Raw genomic sequence first — 27,747 nt, forward strand, 5'->3', positions numbered from 1 at the left:
CAGGTCATGATCTCACGGTTCGTGAGTTCGAGCCCCGTGTCGGGCTCTGTGCCGACAGCTCAGAGCCTGGAGCCTGCTTCAGATTCTGGGTCTCCCTCTCTCTCTGCCCCTCACTAGCTCACACTCTCACTCTGTCAGAAATAAATAAACTTAAAAAAAAAAAAAAAAAGAGTCGGACGCTGAATTGACTGAACCACCCAGCTGCCCCAGATTTCATTTTGTTTTTAAATAACACAACTCTTATATGATTGAATTGGCATGCTTCCTATTCAAATACTCTCCATTTCTGCATAGCTTTTTGTCCCCTCTAATGCAGAAGTAGCCTCCAAGTCCCACACCACAAAAAAGGACTGACATTCGTGCCATTCACCATTCACTTTATTCAGACACCCAAGCATACTGCTCTCCCCGCAAGGCTACAGATGGTCTCCTCTGCACATGTCATTTCCACAGTAAAGAAAAACTCCATCGTTCCCAGATCCGTGAACAAAGGAAACTTTTAGGACTTCTTCCATTCGTAGCAGGGACAACAGCCCAGCCAATCAGCAATGCTTCATCCACAAAATGCCCATTTCCTTCCCCTACCCCCACTCTCCCCTCTTTTAAAGCTGCAAAGGTTACAACAGTAACATTTAAAATCTACTCTAGGAGAAACACGGTGAGGCACTCATTAATTTATATCTAAAAGTAAAAATAAATAATGAGGTTCTTGAACAGGACAACTTCCTCTAGGTCAGAAGAGGACTACAGCCTGGGGGTGAAACAAGAGGTTAGCAGGCACCACGAAATGGTAGATTCTCTCCTCCTTGAAATCTCTTGCAGGTTGAGACAACTCAGTAGTATTAAAAAATGCCTCAGCTTGGACACAACTTAGGTGAAAAGCACTGACCCAACAAACCAGGACACTGTTTCACACTCGACTTTGATGAACTGAATCAAGGACAGGGTGGCCCACCCTGATGAATGACAGCCTCCAAACAAGGGGCTCAGTTAAAGTGAGTTTTGACACCATATATAGATTCCTCAACTCTTTGGAGAAAGTCCATGAGAAGCTGGATCACTCTTTAAGCCTCAACCAAGCCTGGATCTTCTTTCTCGACGTAAAACAGCAAAAGCACCTGCGAGGTGGAGTTCTCAGTAAGAGTGCCCTCCGGACTTTGAAGCATGAGGCCGGGAAACAGAAAGGTCTCTGGACAGGTCTGGGAAACACAAGAGGCAAACCACAATCAAGTTAGGCAGGCCTCACAAAAGAGAAAAATCTGTTGGGGGTCTTCGAAACAACAACATTCACGAGTGGGCAAAAAAAGGAAACAGGGCAATAGCCTTCAGACGTTGAGGGCAAGTCCGTCGAGATGCTTTGAGATTCTCGGCTGAGACAACGTGTGAGTTCAGCCTCCGTGCGCCACCAACACCGCAGCAGACGTGTCCCGGAAGGAGTCTCCACAAGAGTCCCTCTTCTTCCCGACTCCGCTGACACGAGCACCCAACACACATCCTCCCCCGGCCTGTCACACTGCAGCTTCCTGTCTGACCTTCTCAGCCCTCGGCTCTCTGTTCTCTGGCAGTGGGTCTTGGGTCTTTACCGCCAGGCCCGATTCAGGAGTTTCACTTGTGCCAGTCTCTTAGTGATCATGGTGGCAAACACCAGGCCAAAGAGGACACTGCTGATTAGCACATAGTCATAGTCGTCCTTCAGGACGTCAAACTGCTTGGATGGGTAGACTCGAGTTTGGTAAATGTCCAAGCCGTAGGCCACAACCTAGAAGGCAAAAGGAGCGAGAAATACGTAAGAAATGTGGCCAGTGGTCCACCGTGACCTCAAACTCTGGTAAGAAAAGATACGGAATCCTCAGCTGTCTCCTGGGGTGAACCAAAAAGCAGCGATCACACACAGTGGCTGTGGGCTCTACTCACCAAACAAGTGGACTCCAGGCCTGAGGGAGCCGTGTAAATCCCTCGCATTCGAGAAACTGTCTGGTTGTAGTTAATGAATCGCTCTGCGTGTATCTGCACGTCTGGAGAGTACGGGATTAGGTTCTCCTCTCTGCAAAACATCAGCCAGGACTGGCATTCAAAACTCCTGCAAGGGGATCTCTTGGCTGCCCTTTTTGAGTCCCAGGAGGTTTCCAGGCCACATATCTAGCCTCAAATCTTCCTTCAACATCTACTTGCATCATGTAGTTAAAAATTTAGCAGCTGAATGTCAGCAAGGGCTACAAGAAAGAAACCTGTGTAGAGAGTAAGATCTGGATTCCTACCTCGTTCTAAATCTAAGAAAACAACAGGATGCAACTTCACCCTAGAGGAGGAAAGTCAGGGCCACTCTAAAACTCGCCCACGGAGCCACACTAGGCCAATTCCTGCTCTTTGCTCCACGGTGACTCGGTCCGTGCTCCTTGGAAAACCCTAGGATCCTCCCACGTGTCTCCCCAGCTTCAGCCGCCCCTCTCTCCAAACCACACACCCCTTCCCCCCTGTTCCCCTTTTCCTGCTCCCTCTTCCCCACACCCCTAAGTGAAGAGGATTCGGGACAGAGGTGGAGAAATATGCAGAGATGATGGCTGTCAGCCAAAAAATTACTACTAACAATGACAAGCTTTTGACTTCCCCACATAACCCAGCCCCCATTGCCTCCCTGAGCTCATTTCCTAGTGTCCCCCCATCCCTGCTAGCTGCTGCGGCCACTGTGGCCTCTTCCCTGCCTCTGGCTCACCAGCCATGATCTCAGGGCACAGGCACTGGCTATCCCCTGCCTGGAAGTCTTCCCTTACATCCACAGGCTGGCTTCTGACCTCCTCCAAGGCTTCACTCCACAGTCACCTTTCCAGAGCGGCTTTCCCAGGCCACCCTCTCAAATTTCACCCCCAGGTACCCCTCCCCAACCCTTCTCTCCGTAGCATTTACAAGTACCTAACACAACATTATTTCTTTTGCTTATCTCATTTAACCTCCTCCACCAGAATGTTAAGCTCCAAGAGGGCAGAGAGTTTTGTTGGATTTGTTCACTGCTATGACCCCAGCCCCAAGCACAGCAGAACGGCAGACAGCAGGCCAAGGACCAGGTTTGTTCAATAGGTCACCTTCTCAGGGTCAGAGCCTTCAGCACCACCTGCAAGGTCTCACCTGCTTTGTTCTGTTGGGATCTCAGGACGGCGGGGATCCAGCAAGGCCTTAGGAAGGGAAAGAATTGCTCCGGAAGGTAGCCCAACTACACAGAAACAAGTCAACAGAGGTAAATGTTCACACAGTGATCCAATCCCAAATCGGGGCTAGTCACAAAAATGTCATTATCACAGAAATTTAAGATAGTTTCAAACCAAAAATTGGGTCATTGAAGTGCCCTTAAGTGGCCAAAAACAGTAATTCAAGAATACACATGGGTCTGAATGAAGGTTCCCACTTTTGAAGATACTGGTTTCTTCACACATCATCCTGAGACCTCAGGAAATCAAGTTCTAGAATCAAGAAATGGGTATGATGAGAGAGAAGAGCGCAGAAGGCCACTTGATCTCTTCAGCCCTCTCCTTTCCCTCCAGTGACAGCCGCCCCAACAAAGCGGGCGTCCCCGCCGCTGGCCAAACACCAGAACACCAGGTATGTGCGTGTCACTGCAGGCCACAGGAGAGCCTGCTGGTTACAGGATGGAGGGACCAAATCTGGGAAACCCACAGATTTGAGAATAAACTAGTGATCCAAGTGCCTTTCGGAGCTGAGAGTCCCTGACGTCTCTAGTAAAATCCAGCAGACCAAGCAGCCTGCTAAGCTGTCACTAAGTCCCGCACCCAGACACAGAAGGAGACCCTAACCCCTGCCGGTTTCCGCAGTATCAGCACAGACATGACACCAGGGCTCAATTTGCTGGGTGAGGTGAAAATGCCTGACAGAGAAGTGACGTGGCTCATCAGAAATGAGTCGTGCCATCTCTTACAGGTGGCAAAGCCGGACTAAGGAACTTTCTCGGCTGAAACAAAGCCCTCCTCACTAACCTCCCCTACGGTGGTCAAACAGGGTGTGCCAGTGTCGCGTCTCCAACCGTGTCCTTCAGTGTGACGCCCTACGGAAACCCCGCCACCCTGGACACCCTCCCCTGGTCACTCACTGAGCAGGTGCCGGCTGGTGATGCCCCGCTCAGTGATGGTGGCTTCCATGGCACTGATGGAGGAGGGGAAGATGTAGGACTGCTGGAGGACCTGGGGCAGCTGGGGACGGTCCAGGGAGCTGAAGGCGGTGGCGTTGTACTGCTCGGTGCCCTCGTAGAGCTCCAGCGCGGTAAACTCGTTACGCCGGGCCTTGGTATTCCAGTACTGGTACTGCAGAGAGAAGAGAGGGCAGCTTGGGACGCGGATGCTGGCTCAGCGGGAAAGGGGAACTTCCACAGGAAGCCAGCTTTCCGACAAGCTACATGTCCAGGGAGGAAAGAAACCACCCAGCACCCCACTTTTCTTCCTTGCTGCCAAGTTTACTAACTTTCAGGGTAGTTTTATCTAGTTTTATCCAAAGTGCACCATAAGACAAAGGGGTTTTCAAGATACTCAGAAAGCAGAACAGCAAGTCAGCATTTGAGCGCTTATTACATGGCAGGCGTCATCCCAACCTAGGCCACAGGACACTCTGCTCTCTCTACTTTGCAAATGATGCAACACACTGGCTCAAATAACTAGTTCAAGGTTATACAGTCAGGAAAAGGCAGGGCTGGCATCAGCCCTAGGTGGTCTAATTTCTGAGTCTGTCTCAACTGCCATCCAGGGGTTTGGATCCTACAAAAACACAAAGCAGCCACTGGTTGCAACAAGAGGCGATGAAAGGATTCGAGACACGGGGAGACCAGCCATGTGCTCTTGACTGTGTCACGTCCCTGGTAGCGACACCTGTAGATCTGCCCCTCCTTACCACCACCCAGTTCTCGGAGTGCACAATGTGGACGGGGCCCTTGGCTTTCCTCTGCACGGAGGAGTGGATGATGCGCCCGGTGACACCATCAACGAGGAAGATGCCGATGAAGGTGCGCTCGTGGTGTATGTCTGTGCTCTCCGTCACCACGGCCAGCAGGTTGGGGTTCAGGCTCTGGGGAGAAGGAGAAAAGAGGTCCTTCAGAACCACAATGGCAAATCACGAGCTCCACTCTGATGTGAGCCCTGGGCACTGCGGCAGACCTGGAGCCTGCCAGCCTGGAGGAGAAACCAGACCTCCTGGTCAGAAGAGCTTCCTATTGGAGTTCGTCTTCCCTGCACTGGATCAGAGTCCCTGGGTGCCGCGTGCCACACCGGGTGCTTGGCCTACATCGCCTCACTGAATCCCGTAAACCACCCTGCAGTGGAGCTGTGGCTCTCCACATATGGTAGGCGAGGAAAGGCTCAAGGTAGTTAGTTACGCAACCTGCTCGCGTCACAGACACAGCAAATGGTTAACTCAAGATACAGGTCTGCCCACTCACGGACCTAAGTCATCACTGCAGCGACACTGTTTCTCTCCACCACTGCCCTCCCTACCACTAAGCCGATGGCCGAGTCTGCTCTGGTCTTCCCTGACCTGCTGGTACAATGTGACACAGGGCGGTCACCCCTTCTGGAAACACCTTCTCCACCTAGTGTCCGTGACACGTGCCCCCCTGCTTCTCCTCCACCCCATGGACCCCTCCTTCTCAGTCTATTCTGCGGAGTCCTCATCTCTCCGGGCTCCTGGACCTCGTCTATACTCGCTCTCATGGTCACGTCACCCACAGGAGCTGGCAATGGCCAAGGCTGCGTATCTATGCCAGACTCTCCCCGAATTCCAGGCTTTGACAGGCTGCCATCTCAGTATCTCTTCCTAACTGTCCCATCTCACACCTGACACGCCCCAAGGGAACTCCTGTCCTGCCCCTGCCTAAAGCCTGCTCCCCGTGGGCCTCCCCCTGCGTCAGGGTCTAAGACCGGAGACCTCCAAGCCATCCTGGACTCCCCCTTCTCTCTCTCCAGCACAGACCCAAGCATCCCATCCATCAGCATATCCCACTGGCTCTACCTAAAGACACACCTGGAATCTGGTCCCTCCTCACCCCCCACCGACCCTGGTCAAGCCACCACCACATCGCTGGGCTTACTACAACAGCCTATGCGGTCTGCCTGCTCTCTCCCTCGGCCCTCTGGTCTCAACACAGCAGGCTGAGTGAGCCCTTCATCTTGGTCGTTTACGTCACATTTGTGTTCCCAACTCCCCACTGGCATTCCATCTCACATGACCTAAAGGCCAGAGTGGCAGCTGTGGTAGGCCCCGCCACCTGCCGCCCTCTGACCTCAGCAGCCTGGACTTTTCTCACTTACCCCATTCCAATCACACCATCCTTGCCATTTCTGGAACACTCCAGGCCCACTCTGGCCTTCCTGTCTAGAAGGTTCTTCCCCTGCAATCACACACTGTCACTTCCTCCTTCTGCCCAAGTTTCACTTAGGTGTCACCATCTCAGTGAGGCCCTCCTAACATTCCTATTTTAAATTGCACCCCCTTCCAATGCCAGCTCCCCATTCCTTCTTCTCAGTTTCACATTTTTCTGTAATCAACCTCTAATTTGCTGTAAACTTATCTATTTATTTTCGTTATTGGCCTCTCCAGAATATATAACAGCCTCAATTTTGTCTATTCTGTTCACTAACGTATCCCAGAATCTAAAAAAGTACCTGGCATCCTGATAGCACTCAAAAAAAAAAAATGAAAGAAAGAAAGAAAGAAAGAAAGAAAGAAAGAAAGAAAGAAAGAAAGAAAGAAAGAAAGGAAGGAAGGAAGGAAGGAGAGAGAGAAAGAAAAGAGAAAAGAAAAGAAAAGAGTACAGCTTCCCCTCTGTGGTATTCCTTCTAAACCCCAACCACAGTCTAACCGTGAGAAAAACATCAAACAAAAACTGCCTACAAAACACCTGCCCAGTACTCTTCAAATCTACCAAGATCGTGAGAAACAAAGAGAGACTGAAAAACGGAACAGAGCGGAGGAGACTAGAGAAACAGGACCACTATGTGGAGCATGGGGTCTGGGGCTGGGGCCTGCGGCAGAGAGGGACCTCAGCGAAAAACCTGGTGAAGCCTGAAGAAAGTCTGGAGTTTAGTTAACAGTCTTGCACCAATGCTGGTTTCTGAGTTCAGACAGATGTACCACAGTCTCCCAGGAGAAACCAGGTAAGGGGTGAATAGGCAAATTCGATGCATGGTCTTTGCAGCTTCCCTGTAAATCTAAAATTAGGCCAAAACAAAAGGCTAATTGAAAAAAGACTAAACTAAACAATGTGTGTGATGAATATGAATCTATTCTATTTTTTTCAATCCACTCTACTTTTTTCAACACAGAAAAACATAAGCACTCTAGTAAATTTCACCTCATAAAGGTAAATCACATAGTGAATGTATTTTTCTCTAGTACAAGTCAAGCATACTTTAGAATTTGTGTTATTTTGGTCGTTCTGCATAAGTCAAACTGACTGCAGCCACGTGGAAGGCACCCATCAATAAAGATTTCAGATCAATGGCTCCAACAGCATTAATTACACAGCAGTACACTAACCACGGTCTGTGTTATCGTCAATCTTCAAGACAATCCTGTGACGTAGGTGCTCTTATCTCCAGTATATTCTTGAAAACAGACCTTCGGGGAGCCTACCCAAATTACCCAGGACAGAAGTTAGCCTGCGGCAGAGCTAAGTCTGTACGTGGACAGCCCAGCAGGCCTGCACTCTGCGGCACGGCCTCACGCCTGGGGAAAGCAGCCTGCTCGTCAAGGCTCCTGGGTCGCGCTACCCTGTTCTATCCCATCTCCTCCTCCAGCTCAGCCCCCGCTCTGCAGAGGGTGTAACCAATGACCACTACTACAAGGACTGCATTCTCTCCCGGAGGTGCTGCAGCCCACTGGCCACCTCTCCGTCTCCCTCCCTTCCCCACGAACTAGTGTCGGACCACAGACATGGGATTTCTAATGGATCAGCTAAGGCTCAACCCCAGAAAGTTCTATCAGCGCTACCACTAGTAACAACAGCTAACCTCTAGTGGGTAGTGGCCATGCGCCAGGCACTATGCTACACGTGAGCATTCATGTGATCACACAACAACCCTAGGAACAGGGTATGTTATACTCGTTTTACAGACAATAAATTAAGGCTCAAAGGAATGAAATGACTCACTCAAGGTCAAGTATCTGCCAAATCCTAGAGCCAGAATCCAAGCCATTGCCCCTCTACTTGACACCAGACTGCTGAACCGTACCTTATAGAGCACACTGCGGTCCCCCATCACACGGCCCTGGGAATGAACGTGCTCGCTGCTGCGCTTCCCCTTCACCTTGACGATGCGCTGTACTTCTGGGGGAATAGTCAGCTCCCAGCTTAGCTCAGTGGTAAGATCCTAGGGCCAGGGCAAGAGAACCAGCACTTATAAACTGGAGAGCACACTTAGACCCACAAGAGCTGTAGCCAGATACGTCCCATACTCCTTTATTTGGGGCCTCTGTGCTGGAAGAAATGGAGATCAGAGCTCCTAAGAAAACAGTAATAAGGATCTAGTTTGTGCAGGAGTTTTGGAACTCTCGGTTTGGTTCAGAAAGATACTAAAGCTAGTAAGAAAGGAGAGGAATATTCCATGGTATCCCACTGTTTGTCTGAGTAAGAAATATCCAAAGAAAGTTTACCACTTTATTACTGAAGGTGAAGATTCCTAGGGGTGCCTAGGTGGCTCAGTTGGTTAAGCGTCTGACTTTGGCTCAGGCCATCATCGTACTCTTCATAGTTGGAGCCCCACTTTGGGCTCTGTGCTGACAGATCAGAGCCTGGAGCCCACTTCGGATTCCATGTCTTCCTCTCTCTCTGCCCCTCCCCTGCTTGCTCATGCGTGCACGCTCTCTCTCAAAATTAAGTAACATTAAAAAAAAAAAAAAAAGATTCCTGTATCTGAGGCCAGCAGTAAATTACTAAGCTGGCAGGGACCCTGAAACATTACAGGAAATGTTTTTTGGGTTTTTTTGGTTTTTGGTGTGTGTGTGTACACAGTTTTTTTGTTTTTTTTTTTTTTTTAATTTACATCCAAATTAGTTAGTGTATAGTCCAACAATGATTTCAGGAGTAGATTCCTTAGTGACCCTTACCCCTTTAGCCCATCCCCCCTCCCACAACCCCTCCAGTAACCCTCAGTGTGTTCTCCATATTTGAGTCTCTTCTGTTTTGTCCTGCTCCCTATTTTTATATTATTTTTGTTTCCCTTCCCTTATGTTCATCTGTTTTGTCTCTTAAAGTCCTCATGTAAGTGAAGTCATATGATTTTTGTCTCTGACTAATTTCACTTAGCATAATGCCCTCCAGTTCCATCCACGTAGTTGCAAATGGCAAGATTTCATTCTTTTTGATTGCCGAGTAATGCTCCATCGTATACAGATACCACATCTTCTTTATCCATTCATCCATCAGTGGACATTTGGGCTCTTTCCATACTTTGGCTATTGTCGATAGTGCTGCTATAAACATGGGGGTGCACGTGTCCCTTCAAAACAGCACACCTGTATCCCGTGGATAAATGCCTAGTAGTGCTATTGCTGCGTCGTAGGGTAGTTCTATTTTTAGTTTTTTGAGGAACCTCCATACTGTTTTCCAGAGTGGCTGCACCAGCTTGCATTCCCACCAACAATGCAAAAGAGATCCTCTTTCTCCGCGTCCTTGCCAACATCTGTTGTTGCCTGAGTTGTTAATGTTAGCCATTCTGACAGGTGTGAGGTGGTATCTCATTGTGGTTTTGATTTGTATTTCCCTGATGATGAGTGATGTTGAGCATTTTTTCATGTGTCGATTGGCCATCTGGATGTTTTCTTTGGAGAAGTGTCTATTCATGTCTTTTGCCCATTTCTTCACTGGATTATTTTTGGGTGTTAAGTTTGCTAAGTTCTTTATAGATTTTGGATACTAACCCTTTATCTGATATGTCATTTGCAAATATATTCTCCCATTCTGTAGTTGCCTTTTAGCTTTGCTGATTGTTTCCTTCGCTGTGCAGAAGCTTTTTATTTTGATGAGGCCCCAGTAGGTCATTTTTGCTTTTGTTTCCCTTGCCTCTGGAGACGTGTTGAGTAACAAGTTGCTGCGGCCAAGATCAAAGAGGTTTTTGCCTGCTTTCTCCTCGAGGATTTTGATGGCTTCCTGTCTTACGTTGAGGTCTTTCATCCATTTTGAGTTTATTTTTGTGTATGGTGTAAGAACGTGGTCCAGGTTCATTCTTCTGCATGTTGCTGTCCAGTTTTCCCAGCACCATTTGCTAAAGAGACTGTCTTTATTCCATTGGCTCTTTTTTCCTGCTTTGTCAAAGACTAGTTGGCTATACATTTGTGGGTCCATTTCTGGGTTCTCTATTCTGTTCCATTGATCTGAGTGTATGTTCTTGTGCCAGTACCATACTGTCTTGATGATTACAGCTTTGTAGTATAGCCTGAAGTCTGGGATTGTGATGCCTCCTGCTTTGGTTTTCTTTTTCAAGATTGCTTTGGCTATTCGGGGTCTTTTCTGGTTCCATACAAGGAAATGTTCTTTATAGTCAAAGAAAACCAATACATGTAGCTTTATAGTTAAATACATTTTTTTTTAACTATTTACTTGAGAAAGAGAGAATGAACGGGAGAGGGGGAGAGAGAGAGAGAGAGAGAGGGAGAGAGAGAATTCCAAGCAAGCTCCGTGCTGTCGGCACAGACCCAGACATGGGGCTTGAACCCACAAACCGTGAGATCGTGACCTGACCCAAAATCAAGAGTCGGATGCTTAACTGACTGAACCACCCAGGCAGCTACATACATTAGTATACATCCATACTGCATATATGTGGAGCCTTGGAGGGGGGCGGGGGGGCAAGGAGAGAGACTAGAAAGGGACACAAGAAGGGCACCTGGGTGGCTCAGTTGGTTAAGCGTCCGACTTCGGTTCAGGTCATGATCTTGCAGTTCGTGAGTTCGAGCCCCATGTCGGACTCTGTGCTGATAGCTCAGAGCCTGGAGCCTGCTTCAGATTCTGTGTCTCCCTCTCTCTCTCTGCCCCTCCCCAGGTCATGCTCTGTCTCTCTGTCTCTCTCTCTCTCTCTCTCTCTCTGTCTCTCTCTCTCTCAAAAATAAATAAACATTTAAAAAAAAAGAAAGGGACACAAGAGCCCCCCAGGGTCCCGGTGCCATGCGCTGCTTCCCAATCTGAGGGCCATGTACACAACCGCGTTCCTCTTGTGAACGAGCGAGCCGTAACCTCATGGTTCTGCATTTTCTCAATACCGTACATTGACAAACAATGGATTTAACAAAATAATGAGGTAGAAAACATACTAAGTAAAAGGAACAAATTTCACAAATTCCACTTAAGTAAGAAAACCTGAATATGAACCCCACACATTCTATGGTCCATACCACCATGACTCCAGTATTTACAAATGCACAGAAAGGACAAGGGAGGATCACGGCCAACTACTGACACGCACTCCATCTGCAGAGGTCTGCTCATGTTCTGTGTGCTTCTGGATCAATATTTACAACATGCGTAACTTAAGGTGGTTTTTTTTGAAATAAAATGTGTATTAAGAGCAAATCAGGCTGCATCGCCACCGGCTCCTGTGAAGCCATTTGAATGCACGAAAACCTCCCCAGGGAGTAAGGTCCCCAGTACGCTCACCTGGAGGTCAACGACCCAAGACTGCAGTTGGCTTATTTCCCACGTAAGCTTAGTGTCCTTTGTCCTCCTTTGGCTACTGTTTCCTCCCATATGTCCTCAGGACTCCACTGATCATGACACCCATGAGTTTGCTCCCCTCTACCACAAAGAACCATCTCTTTCAAGGTCCCCTTTTTATCAACTTGAAGGGACAATTTTTTTTCACCCATAAGACTAAAGAAGATGTTTTCCGGGGAGACCGTTCCCGTGCTGTTTCTGTAAAGGTCGGCTACTACAAAACGTCAGGAAAGGACACTTTTTTTTTTTTCTTTAACATTTTTAGGACAACAGCCGCTAAAACCTAGATGGCATTTATCATGTGCCGGACATTACTTCAGGTGATTTACACCTTCATGTGATTTACAACCTTATGGGGGTAGATCCTACAATCATCTTATTTCACAGATGAGAAAACAGAGGGTTGGAGAAGTCATAAGCCCGAGGTTACAAAGTTAACAAGTGATAGAGCTTGGCTTCACTCAGACAGCCGGATCCAGGCCCTTAAGCTCTACACTGTATTGCCTCTCAAAAGACCCTGCAGGACAGGATGGAGGGCCTCTGGTGAGTCCACAAATCCCTTCTGTCCACAGCCCTACTAACGAGGCCAAAGTCAGCCCCTTGTGAACCTCAGAGCTGGACCCCAGAGCCAGTGTCTACACTGTTTGCTAGTGCTGGGCTCAAGTATGTCAGCATTAGAACAAATCAATCTCATATCTAAAAATAAAACTCAAAGCACACATTCCATCAGGAGCGGGTCAATAACATCATCCTTGTACAGAAAGTACGACTCATTACTCAACCCGGGTTCCCACCTCCCACCCGCTCAAGGATGGACAACATCCCTTCTCTCTGCTATAGAAAAAGAACATGGAATAAAAACTCCCCAGGGGAGGAGCACTTGGGTGGCTCAGTCGGTTAAGCGTCCGACTTTGGCCCAGGTCATGATCTTGTGGTACAGGAGTTCACGTCCCAGAGCCTGCCTGGGATTCTCTCTGCCCCTCCCCCACTTTCTCGCTCTCTCTCTCTCTCAAAATAAACTTAAAAATTAAAAAAAAACCTCCACGAGGGCAGACTTCATGTATCGGACACCCCTCTTTCCACAGCACCTAGACCCTCATCTGCCACATAGCAGTCGCTCAGTATGAAAATGACCACGAATCAGACATCGGGATTATGCTGATACGTCTACAACAGAATGCATGCTATAATCCACTTCTTAGTGGAACATCCGAGGGACACCCTTACTCCTCCCCAAAAGGTCCTGCCACGAGGTGCCTTCCCTACCTTTCGAAGTCGATATCCACATAGCCGTCCCTGTTCTGCATCCACCAAATAGAAGAAGATGGAAGGGGCGAGCTCATGGAGCTGTCGCAAGACATTCCGAGTGGCTGGGAACACCGTGACCTTGAAAACCCCAGATAGCCCAAGGAAGGAATTAAAGGAAAAGGACTCTCCATACAGTTTCTCAAGACTCATTACTGTTCACCATCAAAAACAGCCTTAAGAATAAAATAGCAAATCTTAAAAGAGTTGAAGTCCACTGACCCGACGTGGGGCGTAAGTCTACTTTTGCTAAGAGCCCAAGTTTTCTCAGGTGCAGGAAGAGCCATCGGGTGGCTCAGAGACGCCCCTCAAGCCCACACACGTGCTGGCTGCTTTCATCAGCTCCGACTACACACCTCCCCCCACATCTGACCCTCCTGGATGCCCTCCGGCCACTCGAAGTCTCCCACCTTGTACTCATCATCGATCAACAGCAGCACCTTGGCGTAGTCTTGATCCATGATGGGGAGAAGCAAAGACTGCAAGATGGGGCGCTTCAGCACCGGGGGGGCCACCTGACTCCACTTCCCGAAAATGGGATTGAAGACATACAGCGAGCTCATTCCCGTCTCCTGAAATGGTCAAGCAAACAGTCAGACTCCGCCAACCGGAAAAGAAGGCAAACGCTAAGGGTATATCTGGAGAGCTAGGACCTCGGCTCAGCTGTGACAGCCTCCCCAGTGCCCTCTGGGTGGATTCCCTCTTTGTGCAAAATCACGTCCTGCCTCAGTGGGAACGGTCCTTGAGGCTAGCGTGTCAGAAGGGAAACAGGTAAACTGCCTGTGGCTGCAAAGCTAACCAAGCACCGGACATGCTGAGGAACAAACAAAACAGTCGGCACCGACCGATTTGGCAGTGTCTACCAAACCGCCTTTCCAAGGACATAGAGTGAATCCACAAAAATCCAGCTAATTCTGGGAGGCAGAGATAAACAGCTTGTGTCCTGCTCTCCCTCGTCTAAAGAGAAACAAGAGAAACCGGTGGCCTGTGTCTCTGGGAACGAGGAGAGCTGGCTCGTTCCAGGTCTGGTGACGTCACAGCTCCTCCAGAGCCAACCGCCCCCCCATCGGTCCAGGATGCTCCCACCACTCAGGCAAACAGCTGCCTAACCCCTGAATACCCGTCCCTAGCTATCCCAGCATGCCAAAGGCCCCGGAGAAATTCGGCTTGCAAAACACCAGAAAGCTACACCTACTTTGGCTCAAATCCGAGGAGGACAGCCTCACCTTGTCCTTTACCAGAAGGGTGCACTGCGGGGGGTGGGGGAAATGGGCGGTAGTTCTCTGGACCATCAGTTTAAAGGAGGAGTCTGGCTTGACGTTGGGGAGATACTGTTTCCACAGGATGGTGCCAGAGCTGCTCTCAATGCCAAAAAGCTGCAAGATAAACAAATAACTGGCTCGCTACTAGAGAGACAAGCCGAAGAACCGATCCTATCCTTAGAGACTGGAACTGGTGCTATCCCCTACCAGAGGTTTTTTTGCTTCCCACTCGCAGAGCCTCAGAAGGTTTGGGTACCCGGGGCTTCAAACGCCCTCACCTTGCCTGAGGCCGTCACCATCACCATCATCTTCTGGAGGTTAAATTCGTCTCTGGCTAGGGTGTCAATGTTGACCTCATTCTTAATCTGGCTTCGGGGCTTCCGAGCGTCGTAGAACATCTTCCAGAGGTGGGAGGTCCATGCCTGCAGCAGGATGAGCTGCGACGAGAGGCGTTTCAGGAACATTCCCAGCAAGCCGTCTGGTGTCAAGGAAAAAGTAACGCAACTGAGGCTCCCTCCTCATCGGACTAGGTGTTGCCAGCAAGGGGCTTCTCCTAGCGAGGGGTCTCTCCCGCTCCTGTGGGGCATTCAAGTCATCCACACGCCAGGCTGCAAGTCCAATGGGCAGTCCTTTGTCTGAAGCTGCCCATCTCACGCTCAGGTACAGCCAGGCAGGAACTTCCAAAACCTGCTTTCCTGGCTCACAGTACTCCACCTCCTGGAATCTTGGGAGAGGAGACTAACTAGGAGGTCAGGGGTCAGCCACGCAGGCTGTAGCCATGCTGGCATGTCTCCGCCACGGCCCGCATCCAGAATGGCCAGAGGGAAGCTTCTGGGTGCCACGACAAAGCCACAAGAGGGGTGAGTATCGGGGTGCAGGACGTAGAGGCAGGTGCACTGTGGACAGGTACTCCCATTACCCACTGCTTCATTCCCACCCCATCAGCTATTTAACCTATTCCCGACAGACCAAGTGATGACTGACCCCCAGAGCTATCACTCACTCCACCCCACCCCGTGACTGAGGATGCCACCCTCGAGTCTCCTCCAGAGGGTCAACGTGGCCATCGGAGCCAGCCAGTGTGAATAAAGAGCACAGTCTCTGGTGTCGCCTGAATTAAAATCCCAGCTCTACTACTTACTAGCTGGGTGACCCCTGTACATAACCTCTGACCTCTGGTTCCTCATCTGTAAAACCACCTGTCGTCTGCTGGGCTATTGGGAAGATCAGACCACAGGATATACACACAGGACTTCACACCATGCGGGGTCCACGGCGAGCGTTCACTGAAAAGTAGTGCCTTTGCATATCCTACTTTGCAGCAACCTCAGCTCAAGGAAGAGGAGACCCAACGGGACAAGTCACAGCCCCAGCGGTCCATGCACACACAGTAGGCACCTCATCGATGCCGGCCAGGACAAACAAAGAACTAACCAAAAGCTAGCCACGCGAGCAGGCAACGAGCAACAGGGCAGCAGGAAGCAGATTTTACCTTGAATTGCTGGATCCGGGCAGCAGAAATGAATAGTAAAGTCAAATTAATCCTCAGCTCAAGAAAATCCACAATGCCTACCGGGGTGCCCGGCCCAGAGGAGGCCGAGGAAACACCAGCTGCGGAGCGAGGTGAAGGGGAGGGAGGGAGAGGCGGGAGGCAGGACTGACCAGAGGGGAGTGAACCAAGTCCAGCCTGCGGCTTGGGACTGGCCGGCGTCAGAGGGCACCGCCAGTCACCAGGACAACCGCACCCGCCCAGTCCCACCTCTCCAGAAAGATGTGGCTGGGGTTTAGGGATGCCTGACACAGTGCCTGGAGAACCGAGGTACCGAGGCAACAGTAGCTATCATTCTACTGAGTCAAGATTCCTTTCCCTCAGGGTCTCGCCACAGAGGGATGCACAAGAGACTCCTTCAGAAAGAAAGGTTACCTAAATCCCATGGCCACAAATGCTCCGGAAACTGGTCACAGAGCTAGGTCCACACAGACTGGCAAAACGACTGTGCCCAGGAAGCCAGGGAGGCCACGAGCCAGCGTCTCTTGTGGTCTAACTACCAAACCCGTTCCCGGGGCGGCCCCTCCAGCAGCCCTGCTGTCCCGGCCTCCGTGCCTACCTGCCTTCTTGCCAAATTCGCCTTCCAGCTCAGCCTGCGCGCCAGTCAGGGGCAGATCCACCGTCTCCAGGCACACCACCTCCGCCAGCGACTCCTCCCGGCCCCACAGCACCACCTTCCCTGCTACAGAAACCCCTGTTACAAAAGCCAAGCCCGCCTCCCCCATCGCCTGAACGCACTCTTCTCCGTGGCTCAGGGATTCCAGCAGCTCCTGTGGGAGACAGAGAAGCAGCGGGGGAGGGGGGGATTCAGCAGCTCAAGTAAGGGGAGTTCCATAACCCCCCCCAGAATGCTAAGGGATTACTCAAAAGCAGGTGACATATGGCTCTAAAAAACATTCAGGCTACACTCCGCTGGAATCTTTGCCAGCAGCCAGTCCACAGACCCCAAAATAGAGCCTGACTAGAAATCCGGGCAGGCCTGAAGAAAAAAGAAGAGGGCCGAAGGAGGTCTGCTCACCCAGCTGCTGCAGAAACAGCACCAGGTGGTCCTCCGTCTGCACCAGGGCCCGGTAGCCCACGGAGTCATCCTTCTTCAAGAACACCTGGATGTAGAGCTGTGGGCAGAGTGAGAAGCACGCAGTCGGCGAGCATCCACACGCCTCTGAGCACCAGACCCCAAAGGCCGAGGCATAGGGAGTGGCTAGGGGCCCGGCTCATGGTGTTATTCGCTGTGTAAACAACACGGCTACTGCTCAGACCCCCCGCGAGATAACGTGAACTCGTCGGAGCCGGCGCAGGGGTGCTAGGCTGCAGCTCGGACCTCCCCAAGGAGGAACCTGCGTGCTTCCCGGGCGCCGCGTCATTCCTCGTGCTCCGATCCCCCGCAGAGCGAGCAGAAGGCTCAGATCAGACGTTCCATTTTGGAAACGAAGAAGCCACGGCCCCAGACAGGCTGAAGAACACCCTGAACGCGCAGAGTGGCAATGCGAGGCGACAGCCGGAAGCGCAGGCTGTGGCACTGGTGACCCCTTACCAGCTCCGTGACTCTGGGTGGCATCCTGAATCTCACCAGGCCCAGTTTCACTGGTAAAATGAGGGTAGTATAGCCACTTCACAAGGCTGGTGACAGGCGGGGTCCAGTCGATTAGTGCGTTTATGAAAAGCTCAGCACAGCGCCTGGCACGCTCACCGCTTGGCATAAACGATACCCGCCTCTGCTGTGACTCACAGGGACTTGCGACAGGTCGGCTGCTCAGGAAGAACTAGAACCCGTGTCCGGAGAGCCCTAATCCAGCGCCCCAGGCTGCGAGCTGGCCCTGAGGAAGCGAGGCTCACGGTGAGAGGCTCGCAGGACAGAGCCTCAAGACCAAGGCCCCGACTCACCCGCTCTGGCCGAGTGCCATTCTGTTCCAGGCTGAAGGTGATGGTGGTGTCCAGCAGCCGCCGACCCGTTTCCACTAAGTAGAGATTAATGGCGTAGGTCTGGTTGAAGCACGCCAGTGAGTCCTGCGGGTACGGACAGCACGGGGTAACTCGAGAGATCCCCCAAAGCAAAGCCCCACAGAGGACGTCCAAGAATTGGGGTGAACCACCCTAGAGGGGGACCAGGCCAAAAGAGGAAATACACGCAAAGGAAAACAAAAGGAAAAAAGAAAGCTTAATCCTGAGACGGAAGTAAGGTACCTGAGTAAACAAACAGAACTACGACTGCCGTACTTGTTTCAGAAGGAAGTCGGTGCGGCGCAGCAGACTTCCCAGAGGTAGGACTACAGAGCTCTCCAGAAGAGCTTGGGGGACGGGGGACGCAGCAACAAGCGTGCCACCCAGGGTCCCACACTCTGCCCCGATGCAGATGCACAGACTACCACTTGGCAATACCAGCCAGGACCCCAGAAGAGACGGGGAAATTGAGCGCCAGAGGAAAAAGTGCTTAAGAACAGATTCTAGGGTCTCTCTTTCCAAATTCCCAACTGAAGAGGATCCAGAGAAACCGGATTTCATTTACAGAACGTGGCAAACCCCACGTGAGGCTGAGGGCTCCGGGAGACCCGCTCCAAGCCTCAGCTGCTCCCAGCTTCCCTGGAGGGCCGCCCCTGTCTCTAGGTCTGGCACGATGCCAGATGCCCAATGCTGGTACTCAATGCCACGCTGTACCTGAGGACTAGACTTCTCCGAAAAACTCCCCAGTGACCCATCTTCAGAACTGCTAGGTTTCTGCGGGGGAAAAGAGAAGGACAGAAGGAGAAAATTTAGCCAAAGGGTCATTCCCCAGTCACCAAAACGAAGCTCTCACTTCTGTGTCGTCTCAGCCCCTGGAGAAGACAAACCTCACTCCTGACTCCTGCCCAGAGAGCCCGTGCAGCCCTTAGCAGCCCCAGGGGAAAAGTGAGGTTGTAATATTAGGGTTCATTCCCGGGGACAAGGGGGTATGCAGAAAGTTCTGCAGAACCAGCGAGAACTTACTTCTCAACGGCTTCCTGCCCCCTGCATTCCAACCGCCCCGACTTTTGGCTCTCAGGGTTCCTGGTAGATACGAGGAGATGCTACTCTCAATACTCACCACTTCACTCCGACAGGTCACGACCGCAGCCACCGTCTTCTCCCCAGTGGTGGCAAAGCTCACTAGGGCAGCCTGGGAATAAAGCAAAGTGCCACTTCCTAAATGGGGCCCGTACCAGCCAGTGGCCTTACAGAGGAGCACCTCTACAGGGAGGTCCCCTAGGCCTTGAGGCTAAAAGTGCTCCTGACTTTGGAGCACAGCAGCCAGGGCACATGAGAACAGACGAAGGCTCCAGGTGCGTCCATAGCTGCACATAAGCCTTTCCCCGTACCTCCAACACAGGCACAGGCCAGTCATAAATCTCATGCTGTTATTAGTACCTACACGGAAGCTCAAATTAACATCCCCACCCTGCTGCAGACTCAGAGGAAGGCCCTAGTTTTACTCTAAACATTCTTTGTGACTCTCAGAAAAAGAGTGTTCCATTTCTGCTCTAAGGCTAACCCCTCTCAAAGCACACACAGAGATGTCTGGACCCGGAGGGAACATCTACAGATTCAGAGGCAGGGTTTTCTAGCTTTGTGACTTGGCTAGATTCGCCTGAATCCTATGCTGCCTGCGGTTACCTGTGGGAAGTTCTTGAGCAGACTCAGGACCCCGTGATGACAGTGCAGCAGAGCATAGTGACTCGGGGACAACTGCAGGAAGAACTGGGCCCGAGAAGGATCCACCGGGTTGGGCTGCGTGGGCAGGACCCGGGGCTGGAACCCACTTGCAAATTCCAAGTCAAGAGACTGAAGGGCAAGAAGAAAGAGGATTAGGGCTAAACGCAGGCAAGTCACTGACCCACTGATCCATCCCAGGCCTGCTTCCCCTGCCCCACTTTGCCAGTGAAAGTAACTAGGCCATGGCATGTGGCTCCAGAAGCTCCCATTCAGGTTCCCCAAAGAGAAGAGTGGCCCATTTCCCCTCACGCCAGGTCAGCCAGAAGCCTGACCTTTTCCCAGCAACTGCCAAGGCTCAGGAAGGAAGCAGCATCACCAGGAGAAAGACTTTCCTAAGCGGCAAAGCCAAGGCCTTGGGCCAGAGGGCTGCAGCACTACCTCTCACCTGCAGTGGGATCTGTCTCAACTCCCACTCTGTCTCCAGGGCCAAGGTCTGGAGGGACCGTGAGCTCGGATCAGGACACACCAGCACAGCCTCTTCCACCACACCACAGGCTCCGGTGAGACTCTGAAGCCAGGGGGTTGAAACCCTGACCTACAGGAAAGATAGCCTAGTGAGAGAGGTTCGTGAGAATTTTTACATTTCCCTCTCGGCTCATCAGCAATGTCACCACCAATCTCACAGGGGGCTAAGCTCAAAGGTTCTTCATGGCTGGCTCTAAAGGACTTCTTCCCATCCCTCCCAACCTCTCAAGAGCTCCAAAGTTGGAGAAAATCAGGATTTTGTTTCTGGTCACTGGAAAAACATACCCAGTCGTCTTTAAGACCTGATACTTCAGGTAAGCATTTCTCCACTATATTTATCAAATGTGGTTTCCTCGCTATCTCACGGTATCATCTTCTAAGAAACTCACAGGCAATGAAAGCAACCTATGTAATTTTCAGCCACCCCAGTAGAGCACCGTGTACAAATGTGAGGGCTTTAAACAAACACTGGATGAGAAGAAAAGAGTCCCAAGTGACCAGAATCAGGGACCACGAATGGCTTCTGCATCTTCCCGGCCAAGTTCTCTGGTCCTGGATGCAAAGAAGGGCTCCATCTATTCCCCTCCACAATCCACAAGGCTCTTCAAGCCGATGCCTTGACCATACCTGCTGAACAATCTCTCCATCTTCCACGTTAAACTTGACAATGTTCACGTGGCTGAAGGGAACAACTCCAAGGGCCCACACCACCCCAGAACCGTAGGAATACATCATCTGGTAATGGATGCTGTCACTAAGAGACAGAAGAAAAAAGGCAAGGAGCAACAGCTTCAGCTGTGGGACAGGCCCATCTCAGGGGTCCTCTAAAATCAGTCAGGTCCTGGGGCACCTGGGTGGCTCCATCGGTTAAGTGCCCGACTTGGACTTGCCCGACCTGGTTTGTGAGTTCGAGCCCCGCGATGGGCTCCGTGCTGACAGCTCAGGGCCCGGAGCCTGCTTCGGATTCTGTGTCTCCCTCTCTTTCTGCCCCTTCCCCACTCACACTCTGTATCTCTCTCTCTCAAAAATAAACATTCTTAAAAAATAAAATAAATAAAATAAAATAAAATAAAATAAAATAAAATAAAATCAGTCAAGTCCTTAGCCAGAAGTCACAAACTAGCAGTCCCCAAGTAGGTTTTGTTTGGCTCACAGTTTTGTTTTGTTTGTTTGTTTGTTTTTTAAATAGTCGTCAATATTTAGAACTGAGACTTTACAGGGGCGCCTGGGTGGCTCAGTCAGTTAAGCGTCTGACTTCGGTTCAGGTCACAATCTTGCCATTCCAAGTTCGAGCCCCACATGGGGTTCCGTGCTGACAGCTCAGAGCCTAGAGCCTGCTTCGGACTCTGTATCTCCCTCTCTCTCTGCCCCTCCCCCGTTTGCACTCTGTCTCTCTCAAACAGGAATAAACCATAAAAAAAAAAAAAAAAAGGAACTGAGACTTTACATGTAAAAATCAGATTTCTAGCTCTTCTTAAAAAGTAGGAATGGCATCCCCAGGCATTCCTATAGGGCGCCAATCTGCTGGGTAAGGCTGCCCCCTGGAGGCCAGCCAGGCACACTGCAGCTGCCGGCAAGCCCCATTGGGCCTCCTTTGCTCCAGGATGCCATGCACTTGGCCACATAGGAACTTGAGTTTTACACTCTGAAAATGGCCACAGGTCTAAGCCAATCTTTTCCTTTCCTCCCTGCCTCCTAATCCCTCCCAGCTTTCCACATCTAGGACTTCTGGAAACCATCTCAAACCTCACCCAGCTCCTACCCTGGCCTCTTCTTCAGTTGTTCTGATTCATAACATGAATGAAAGGCTGAGTCCAACTGAAGACGTACTTGGGTGGCTCAGCTGATTAGGAGACTGACTCTTGATTTCAGTTCAGGTCACGATCTCACAGTTCATGGGTTCAAGCCCCGTGCCGGGCTCTGTACGGACAACATGGAGCCTGCTTGGGATTCTCAGTCTCTCTCTCTCTGCCCCTCTCCTGATCACGCTCTCTCTCAAAAATAAGTAAACATTAAAAAAGAAAGAAAGAGGGGCGCCTGGGTGGCTCATTCGGTTGAGCATCCGACTTCGGCTTGGGTCATGATCTCGCGGTCTGTGGGTTCAAGCCCCGCGTCGGGCTCTGTGCTGACAGCTCAGAGCCTGTAGCCCACTTGGGATTCTGTGTTTTCCTCTCTCTCTGCCCCTCCCCCGCTCATGCTGTCTCTCTCTGTCAAAAATAAATAAACATTAAAAAAAAAAATTTAAAAAAAAAAAAAAGAAAGAGAGAGAGAGAGAGAGAGAAAGGCTTAGTCTGACTTGAACCAGAAGTCAAAAAGCCCAGAGTGTTATGACCAGGAGCAAGTGAGCCACTCCCTTTGCCGGACTGCCTCTAGTGCCCAGTTTGAGAATTTTCTCCTCACTGCAAAGGAAACGCCAGAGGTAGCAAGGCCTTTGAGCGCAGGCCTACATCTAGTGAGCCCAACACCATCCATGTGATACCAATATAAGGTGAGCCTGAGCCAGAACAAACGCTTCAACCCTCAAGGAGACACGGGCTTGTGGAGAGCGCGGCGAGGCAGTCATCACCGGGCGGGAAGGTGGCCTTACCTTTCTGGGAGATGTTCCACCCACTTCAGGTGCCCACTGGAGAGATGATGCAGGGCAAGAGTGGTCTTCTTCAGGACCGCGATGTACCTCACTGATGCCTGCAGGCCTACCAGCCCGAGCGCCTGGAAACTGAGCACAGGTACAGGGGTGAGCACGGCCTGGCACCTCTGGGGCCTCGGACTAGAGGAGACGATCTGGAACACTACCACTGCAGCTTGGTAGGTGAGAAAACAGGCCTTGGAGCCAAACGCATCAGAACCCTAATACTGGCACTGCCTGTGCTTGGCTGACTTGAGGGGCTGCATTTCCAACCACTCGGCTGTTCTGCTCCCCTGAGACCCCAGGAACCTCCTAAGGGTTGCTCCCCCCACCCTGCCCCCAGGACTGCACAGCAAGCAGGTGATCCCTCTACCGTGGCAACCTTCACACCATACTGCCACTGAAGGCTACGTGCTCGCCTCCCCCAGCTGACAGTGTGTTTCTTGATCTCACATTCACACGTGTGTTCCCACTGTCTGGAGGGCTTGCCAAGTGTTTGCCAAATACATTACTATCAGAAGAGGTATAGGCTACTGCAAATGACCCTGTAACGGAAACAACCCCGGCAAAGGTGTAACAGTAGCCCAAGCTGCTCTCGCAACGTAAAATTAAAACACTGGGAGGTTTACATGACATTCCTATACCTAGGACATTACAGAGTTCTCAAGTCACGGTAAGATGAGGACCACCATTCGAGGGCAAGGATACACTCTGCACCTAGCACAGAAATCTGAGCCTACGGGGGTTCAATAAACACTGGCAGAGTAACCACATGTTCCATGACCTCAACTCATCAAGACACTGGGTGTTTGATGTTCTTTGGCTCTTCGGTGGTCCGTGAGGAAAAAAGCCAAAAGACCCGGAATTGCTGTCCATGCAGACCTGTGTTCCAGCAAAGCCTCACGCCAAGCCTAGGTGAAATACAGCTTCTTTGCCCTCTACCTGCCACTGTCCAAGGTAATCTCCCAATTCAGGCCCCCAATGTTAGTCTCCCAGGAACGCATGATCCGGCCTCCATTGGACACAGTGATTGCATCTGGAAGAGAAAAGACCACGGTGAAGTCATCTCCCCAACTGGCCCTCTGTAGCCTCCTCCGACAGTCTGTGCGCAATGGCCGCACCTCTGATGTGTGGACGCAAATGGAAGTTACTTGCAATACCTGTCCTTTCCTTTTGAAAACACCCCTTCTCCTTTCTTAGCCAACCCTGCACAAAGGAAGGAACCAAGGAATGGGGAGATGGGGCCAACACCACGAGAGAGACAAAGCAGGACTCTGCTTACCCTGTCCACAGAGCAGCATGGCGTCCACAGCCCCTTCTGCTGTGCCCTTGTCAACATGGCGCCACACTGAGAAATATGAGAGTCAGACATTACCGTAAACTATAAAAGAGAGGCATCCAAGGGGACAGGTAGGAGAGAACTGAAGAGCTCTTTGCGTAGCAGTATCCAATTTTTTTTCAAAGGAGAGAAGGATTACAGCCAACTGGCAATGGTCTCCTCCCACTCACTAGCTAAGGAGGGGAGGCAGGGTTGAGAGGAGCGACTCTTATCCCAGTCTGAAGTCTCTTCACTTCCCATACCCCCTGCCACCCTAAACATACGACTGACAAAACAAAATCTCTGTGATCCACAAGAAAAGTAGTGATCGTAAAGTACATGTCCACAATCTTAGTGCCTAAAAACATCCATGAAAGCAGCACAAGGAATTGGAGTGGCATCCAAACCTTTACTGCAGAATAAAAGAACGGGTTTTTTGAAGCAGTATCTTAAGAACTCGCAGGAGTTCTTACTCGCAGTAAGAGATGCATCTTTTGGCCAACCTGTCCCTAACTTGAGTTGCAGCCAGGAAGACTACCTAAGCCATAGGCCATTCTGGATTCACTATGGTCAGCCATCCCATCCCAAGCTAATGGCCTACACAGGTCACTCACAGATCTCCCCCGTCCGAGAATTTAATGCTGCAATCACATTCTTTTCTGTGGCCACCACCAACTTCTTGGATCCAGGGGAAAATTCCAAGGAGGCAAACTTGAGCTTCCCAACATACTGCTGTCTCCTGAGGAAGAGAGTACAGGGCAGTGAGAGGGGTCAAAATCATCACTGCACAAAATATTTTGGGAAAAGACAACTGTGCCAATACGTGAGGTTGTCACCATCTTAGGTCCTTATCTTAGGACACAGGAGAAATGTCTGTTAACGAGATCCGACCAAAAGCAAGATTTCTATGCAGTGTAGTCAGAAGCAAACAGAACAAGGAGAAAGAATACACCCTGGTAGATAAGAAGTGCCAGTCTTCCTTTTAAGTTCACATGTTTGTCTCAAGTGACACATCTGACCAAAACCCCCCTGGAATAAACATTAGTCCTCTCGGTCTTTGTTAACAGAGGGACTAGATGCTCCTATTACACACGAGGAAACAGACACAAAGCCTGTTGTTCACAAGCACACAATCCAACTTGCCCTTCTATTTTCACTGAGCTCTGGAGAAAAAAAAAAAAAAAATCATGCAGATTCTCCAACCAAACTCCACAGATGGGGTCAGGCTTCTGTTCTCTACAGCCTTTTCGAGCCCACTCCATGCTTGGGATCCATTTGACTCATTACTCAGACTTCCCTTGGAATAGATCCCATAACTTTGAACACCGTTCTCTAGCATAAAGGGAATATAATTAACTCTGCATGGCTCACTACCAAGTACACAGGAGGTGCCCACACATGGCTGTTAGGCAAGAAATACTCTCATCTCTGGCAAACTAAACACACATGGCATTTGCACTAAATTTCTCTTGTGGTGTGGTTTGGTCTGGTTGTTTTTTGTTGTCGTTGTTTCGTCTTCTTTTTTAAAGAAACTGAGCAGATAGACAGACCTATGTGCCATTTGACAGTTTCTACTGGTATTTTCACATACTTAATTCTTGCTATATCTATTAAATGCTCTATGAAGTATATAAGATAAACGTTACTAGTTTGATTTTACAAGTAATAAATGACTACTCTCATTTTACACATAAGTAAACTAATGTCTATTGAGGTCAGCTAGTTACTGTCAGATCTAGAACACAAAACTAAGAACTTCTGATTCTAATACCCAAGCTCTCTTTTAAAATATTGCTATCTTTTGGGGTGCCAGGTGGCTCAGTCGGTTAAGCGTCTGAGTCTTGGTTTTGGCATAGATCATGATCTCACGGTTCGTGGGTTTGAGTCCACAGCGGGCTCTGAACTGACAGCACGGATAAGCTTGCGATTCTCTCTCTCTCTCCCCCATCTCTCTGCTCCTTCCCCGATTGCTCACTCACACTCTAGCTCTTGTTCTCTCTCACACTCTCTCGAAACAAATAAATAAACTTAAAAAAATATATTGCTATCTTTTATTTGAACTGCAAAAGTAATGCCTGCTCATTGTAGAAGATATTAAAACTATGTAAAAGTATTTTTTAATCTTAAAATGCTTAAAATACCACCACTATAAACTTTTTGGTGTTTTAGGGTATTTCCTTCTGTTTATTCTTCTATTTGTAAATTGCATATACCTAGTATTTGGTAAGTTGGAATATCGCAAGCACATATATATGAATACGCCGTATGCATGTAATATTCACATATTACGTTGTAAGGATTTCCACATATCATTAAAAATGTGACTCGAGGGGCACCTGGGTGGCTCAGTCGGCTAAGCCTCTGACTTCAGCTCATGATCTCACAGTTCACAAGTTTCAGCCCCGCATCGGGCTCTGTGCCGACAGCTCAGAGCCTGGAGCCTGCTTCGGATTCTGTGTTTCCCTCTCTCTCCACCCCTCCCCTACTCGTGCTCTGCCTCTCTCCTGCTCTCAAAAACAAATAAAAAAGCATTAAAAAAAAAAAAACAACTTTTTAGTGACACTCGAGTTGCCTTTGTCACACTGTCTTATGTCACATACAGATACATCTGCCCCACCAGACTGAGCTCCTTCCTAACTCTGTATCCATAGCACCTAGAACACCTGTTGGCCCATTGCAAGCACTCAACAAATACATGAATCAATGTGTCTGATACAGAAAAGACTGCACAGAAGAGGAGGTATCCAAGCTGGGCTCTGAAGAATAAACTGTTCCCTGAACAGTAATAATAACGGGTAACATTTACTAATTGCATTCAATGAGCCAGGCATTGTACTAATTTAAAGGAATGATCTCACTCATCCTTACAACTACTGCAGGTAACAATGGACTACCAGTAAACCCATTTTACAGATAAACCTTGGCACAGCGCGGTTAAGTCGCTTTCCCAAAATCGCACAACCCTTAAATGGCAAAATCTAGTTTCAAATAAAAGCAAACCAATTCCAGGACCTTAAGGAAGGGGGCGGGAGTGAGTAAGCGAGTGAATGAATGAGTTAATGGCACCTCCCGGCTGATGTGAGGCTTGCCGGGTCTTATTCTGATCCCAGGGTCGAAGTTGCCTGGAAGGGAGCAGAAAGGGCACTCGGTTTAGGACCTGTCTTGACCCAAGCCTCTGTTCACATACCCAAGAGACACCAATTCGCGGAAGAACGAGAGCTCACTGAGGGGCTGTCGACCCCCGACACCCGGTAGATCAGAAACCTGAGTCACAAAAACAGGGCCTGATGGGGGAGGATGGAGCAGTGACCTCTGACCACAAACCCAAGCATGCCTGAATGTCAGGGCCGGCTTCACGGGCTCGCGACCTGTCACCCAGGGACTGGCTTAGAAGTGCCCCTAACGCTTGGTTTAATGCTCTGCTCTGGCCATCTCAAAACTCTTCATTTTTCAACGCGGGGTCCCACATTTTCATTTTGCACTGAGCCCCGCAAGTTCTGCAGCCGATCCTGCTGCCTGTAACGGCCCTCCCTTTAGCAAGCACATAGGTACTGAGAAAATAGCCACATATTTCCCGAACAGGCCCCACACGCACGCACCAATCAAACTTGCCCACTTGGTCTTCGTAGACCGCGTCCGAAAGGACAAGCAGGGCGGCCCAGAGCCAGGGCCAAAGAGTCGCCCCTACCGCCGCCGCCATGATAGGAGCCCGGGCCGCCGCCGGCCCGGCATGCACCGGGCCGAAGGCTCCGCCTCCGTGGACCATAGAGTTGGGAGCGCACGCGCAGCCCTCGC

General features: G+C 50.2%; 1 protein-coding gene across 2 annotated transcripts; it reads right to left on the reverse strand.

The window, feature by feature from the left end:
• Positions 1 to 360: 360 nt before the first annotated feature.
• Positions 361 to 27,708, reverse strand: EMC1 (ER membrane protein complex subunit 1). 2 transcript variants are annotated; one of them, XM_027060253.2, is made up of 23 exons: positions 27,552 to 27,708; positions 24,567 to 24,691; positions 23,917 to 23,982; positions 23,577 to 23,670; positions 22,596 to 22,724; positions 20,636 to 20,762; positions 19,929 to 20,078; positions 19,445 to 19,612; positions 18,879 to 18,950; positions 18,473 to 18,532; positions 17,702 to 17,824; positions 16,836 to 16,932; positions 16,377 to 16,496; positions 14,547 to 14,746; positions 14,233 to 14,382; positions 13,417 to 13,578; positions 12,968 to 13,087; positions 8,226 to 8,363; positions 4,891 to 5,064; positions 4,100 to 4,310; positions 3,124 to 3,208; positions 1,915 to 2,044; positions 361 to 1,759 (listed from the first exon to the last, which is right to left on the reverse strand). In XM_027060253.2, the coding sequence occupies exons 1-23, from the start codon at positions 27,650 to 27,652 to the stop codon at positions 1,580 to 1,582; spliced, it is 2,982 nt and encodes a 993-aa protein (XP_026916054.1). In that variant the 5' UTR covers positions 27,653 to 27,708; the 3' UTR covers positions 361 to 1,579. The 2 variants fall into 2 exon arrangements, with proteins under 2 accessions (XP_026916054.1, XP_026916053.1); XM_027060252.2 differs by having other exon boundaries at positions 16,377 to 16,499.
• Between the last annotated feature and the right edge of the window lie 39 nt (positions 27,709 to 27,747).

Source organism: Acinonyx jubatus, chromosome C1, assembly GCF_027475565.1.
Source record: "Acinonyx jubatus isolate Ajub_Pintada_27869175 chromosome C1, VMU_Ajub_asm_v1.0, whole genome shotgun sequence".
Classification (NCBI taxonomy): domain Eukaryota; kingdom Metazoa; phylum Chordata; class Mammalia; order Carnivora; family Felidae; genus Acinonyx; species Acinonyx jubatus.

What these genes read in the sequence shown, in the direction of transcription:
- EMC1 (XM_027060252.2), bottom strand. Translation starts at nt 27,652, where the DNA reads ATGGCGGCGGCGGTAGGGGCGACTCTTTGGCCCTGGCTCTGGGCCGCC. An exon ending in GCTGTTTCTGCAGCAGCTGG is followed by an intron (nt 16,500 to 16,835) that starts GTGAGCAGACCT and finishes GGGTTTCTGTAG; the next exon opens with CAGGGAAGGTGGTGCTGTGG. An exon ending in CGAATTTGGCAAGAAGGCAG is followed by an intron (nt 14,747 to 16,376) that starts GTAGGCACGGAG and finishes CCTTGACACCAG; the next exon opens with ACGGCTTGCTGGGAATGTTC.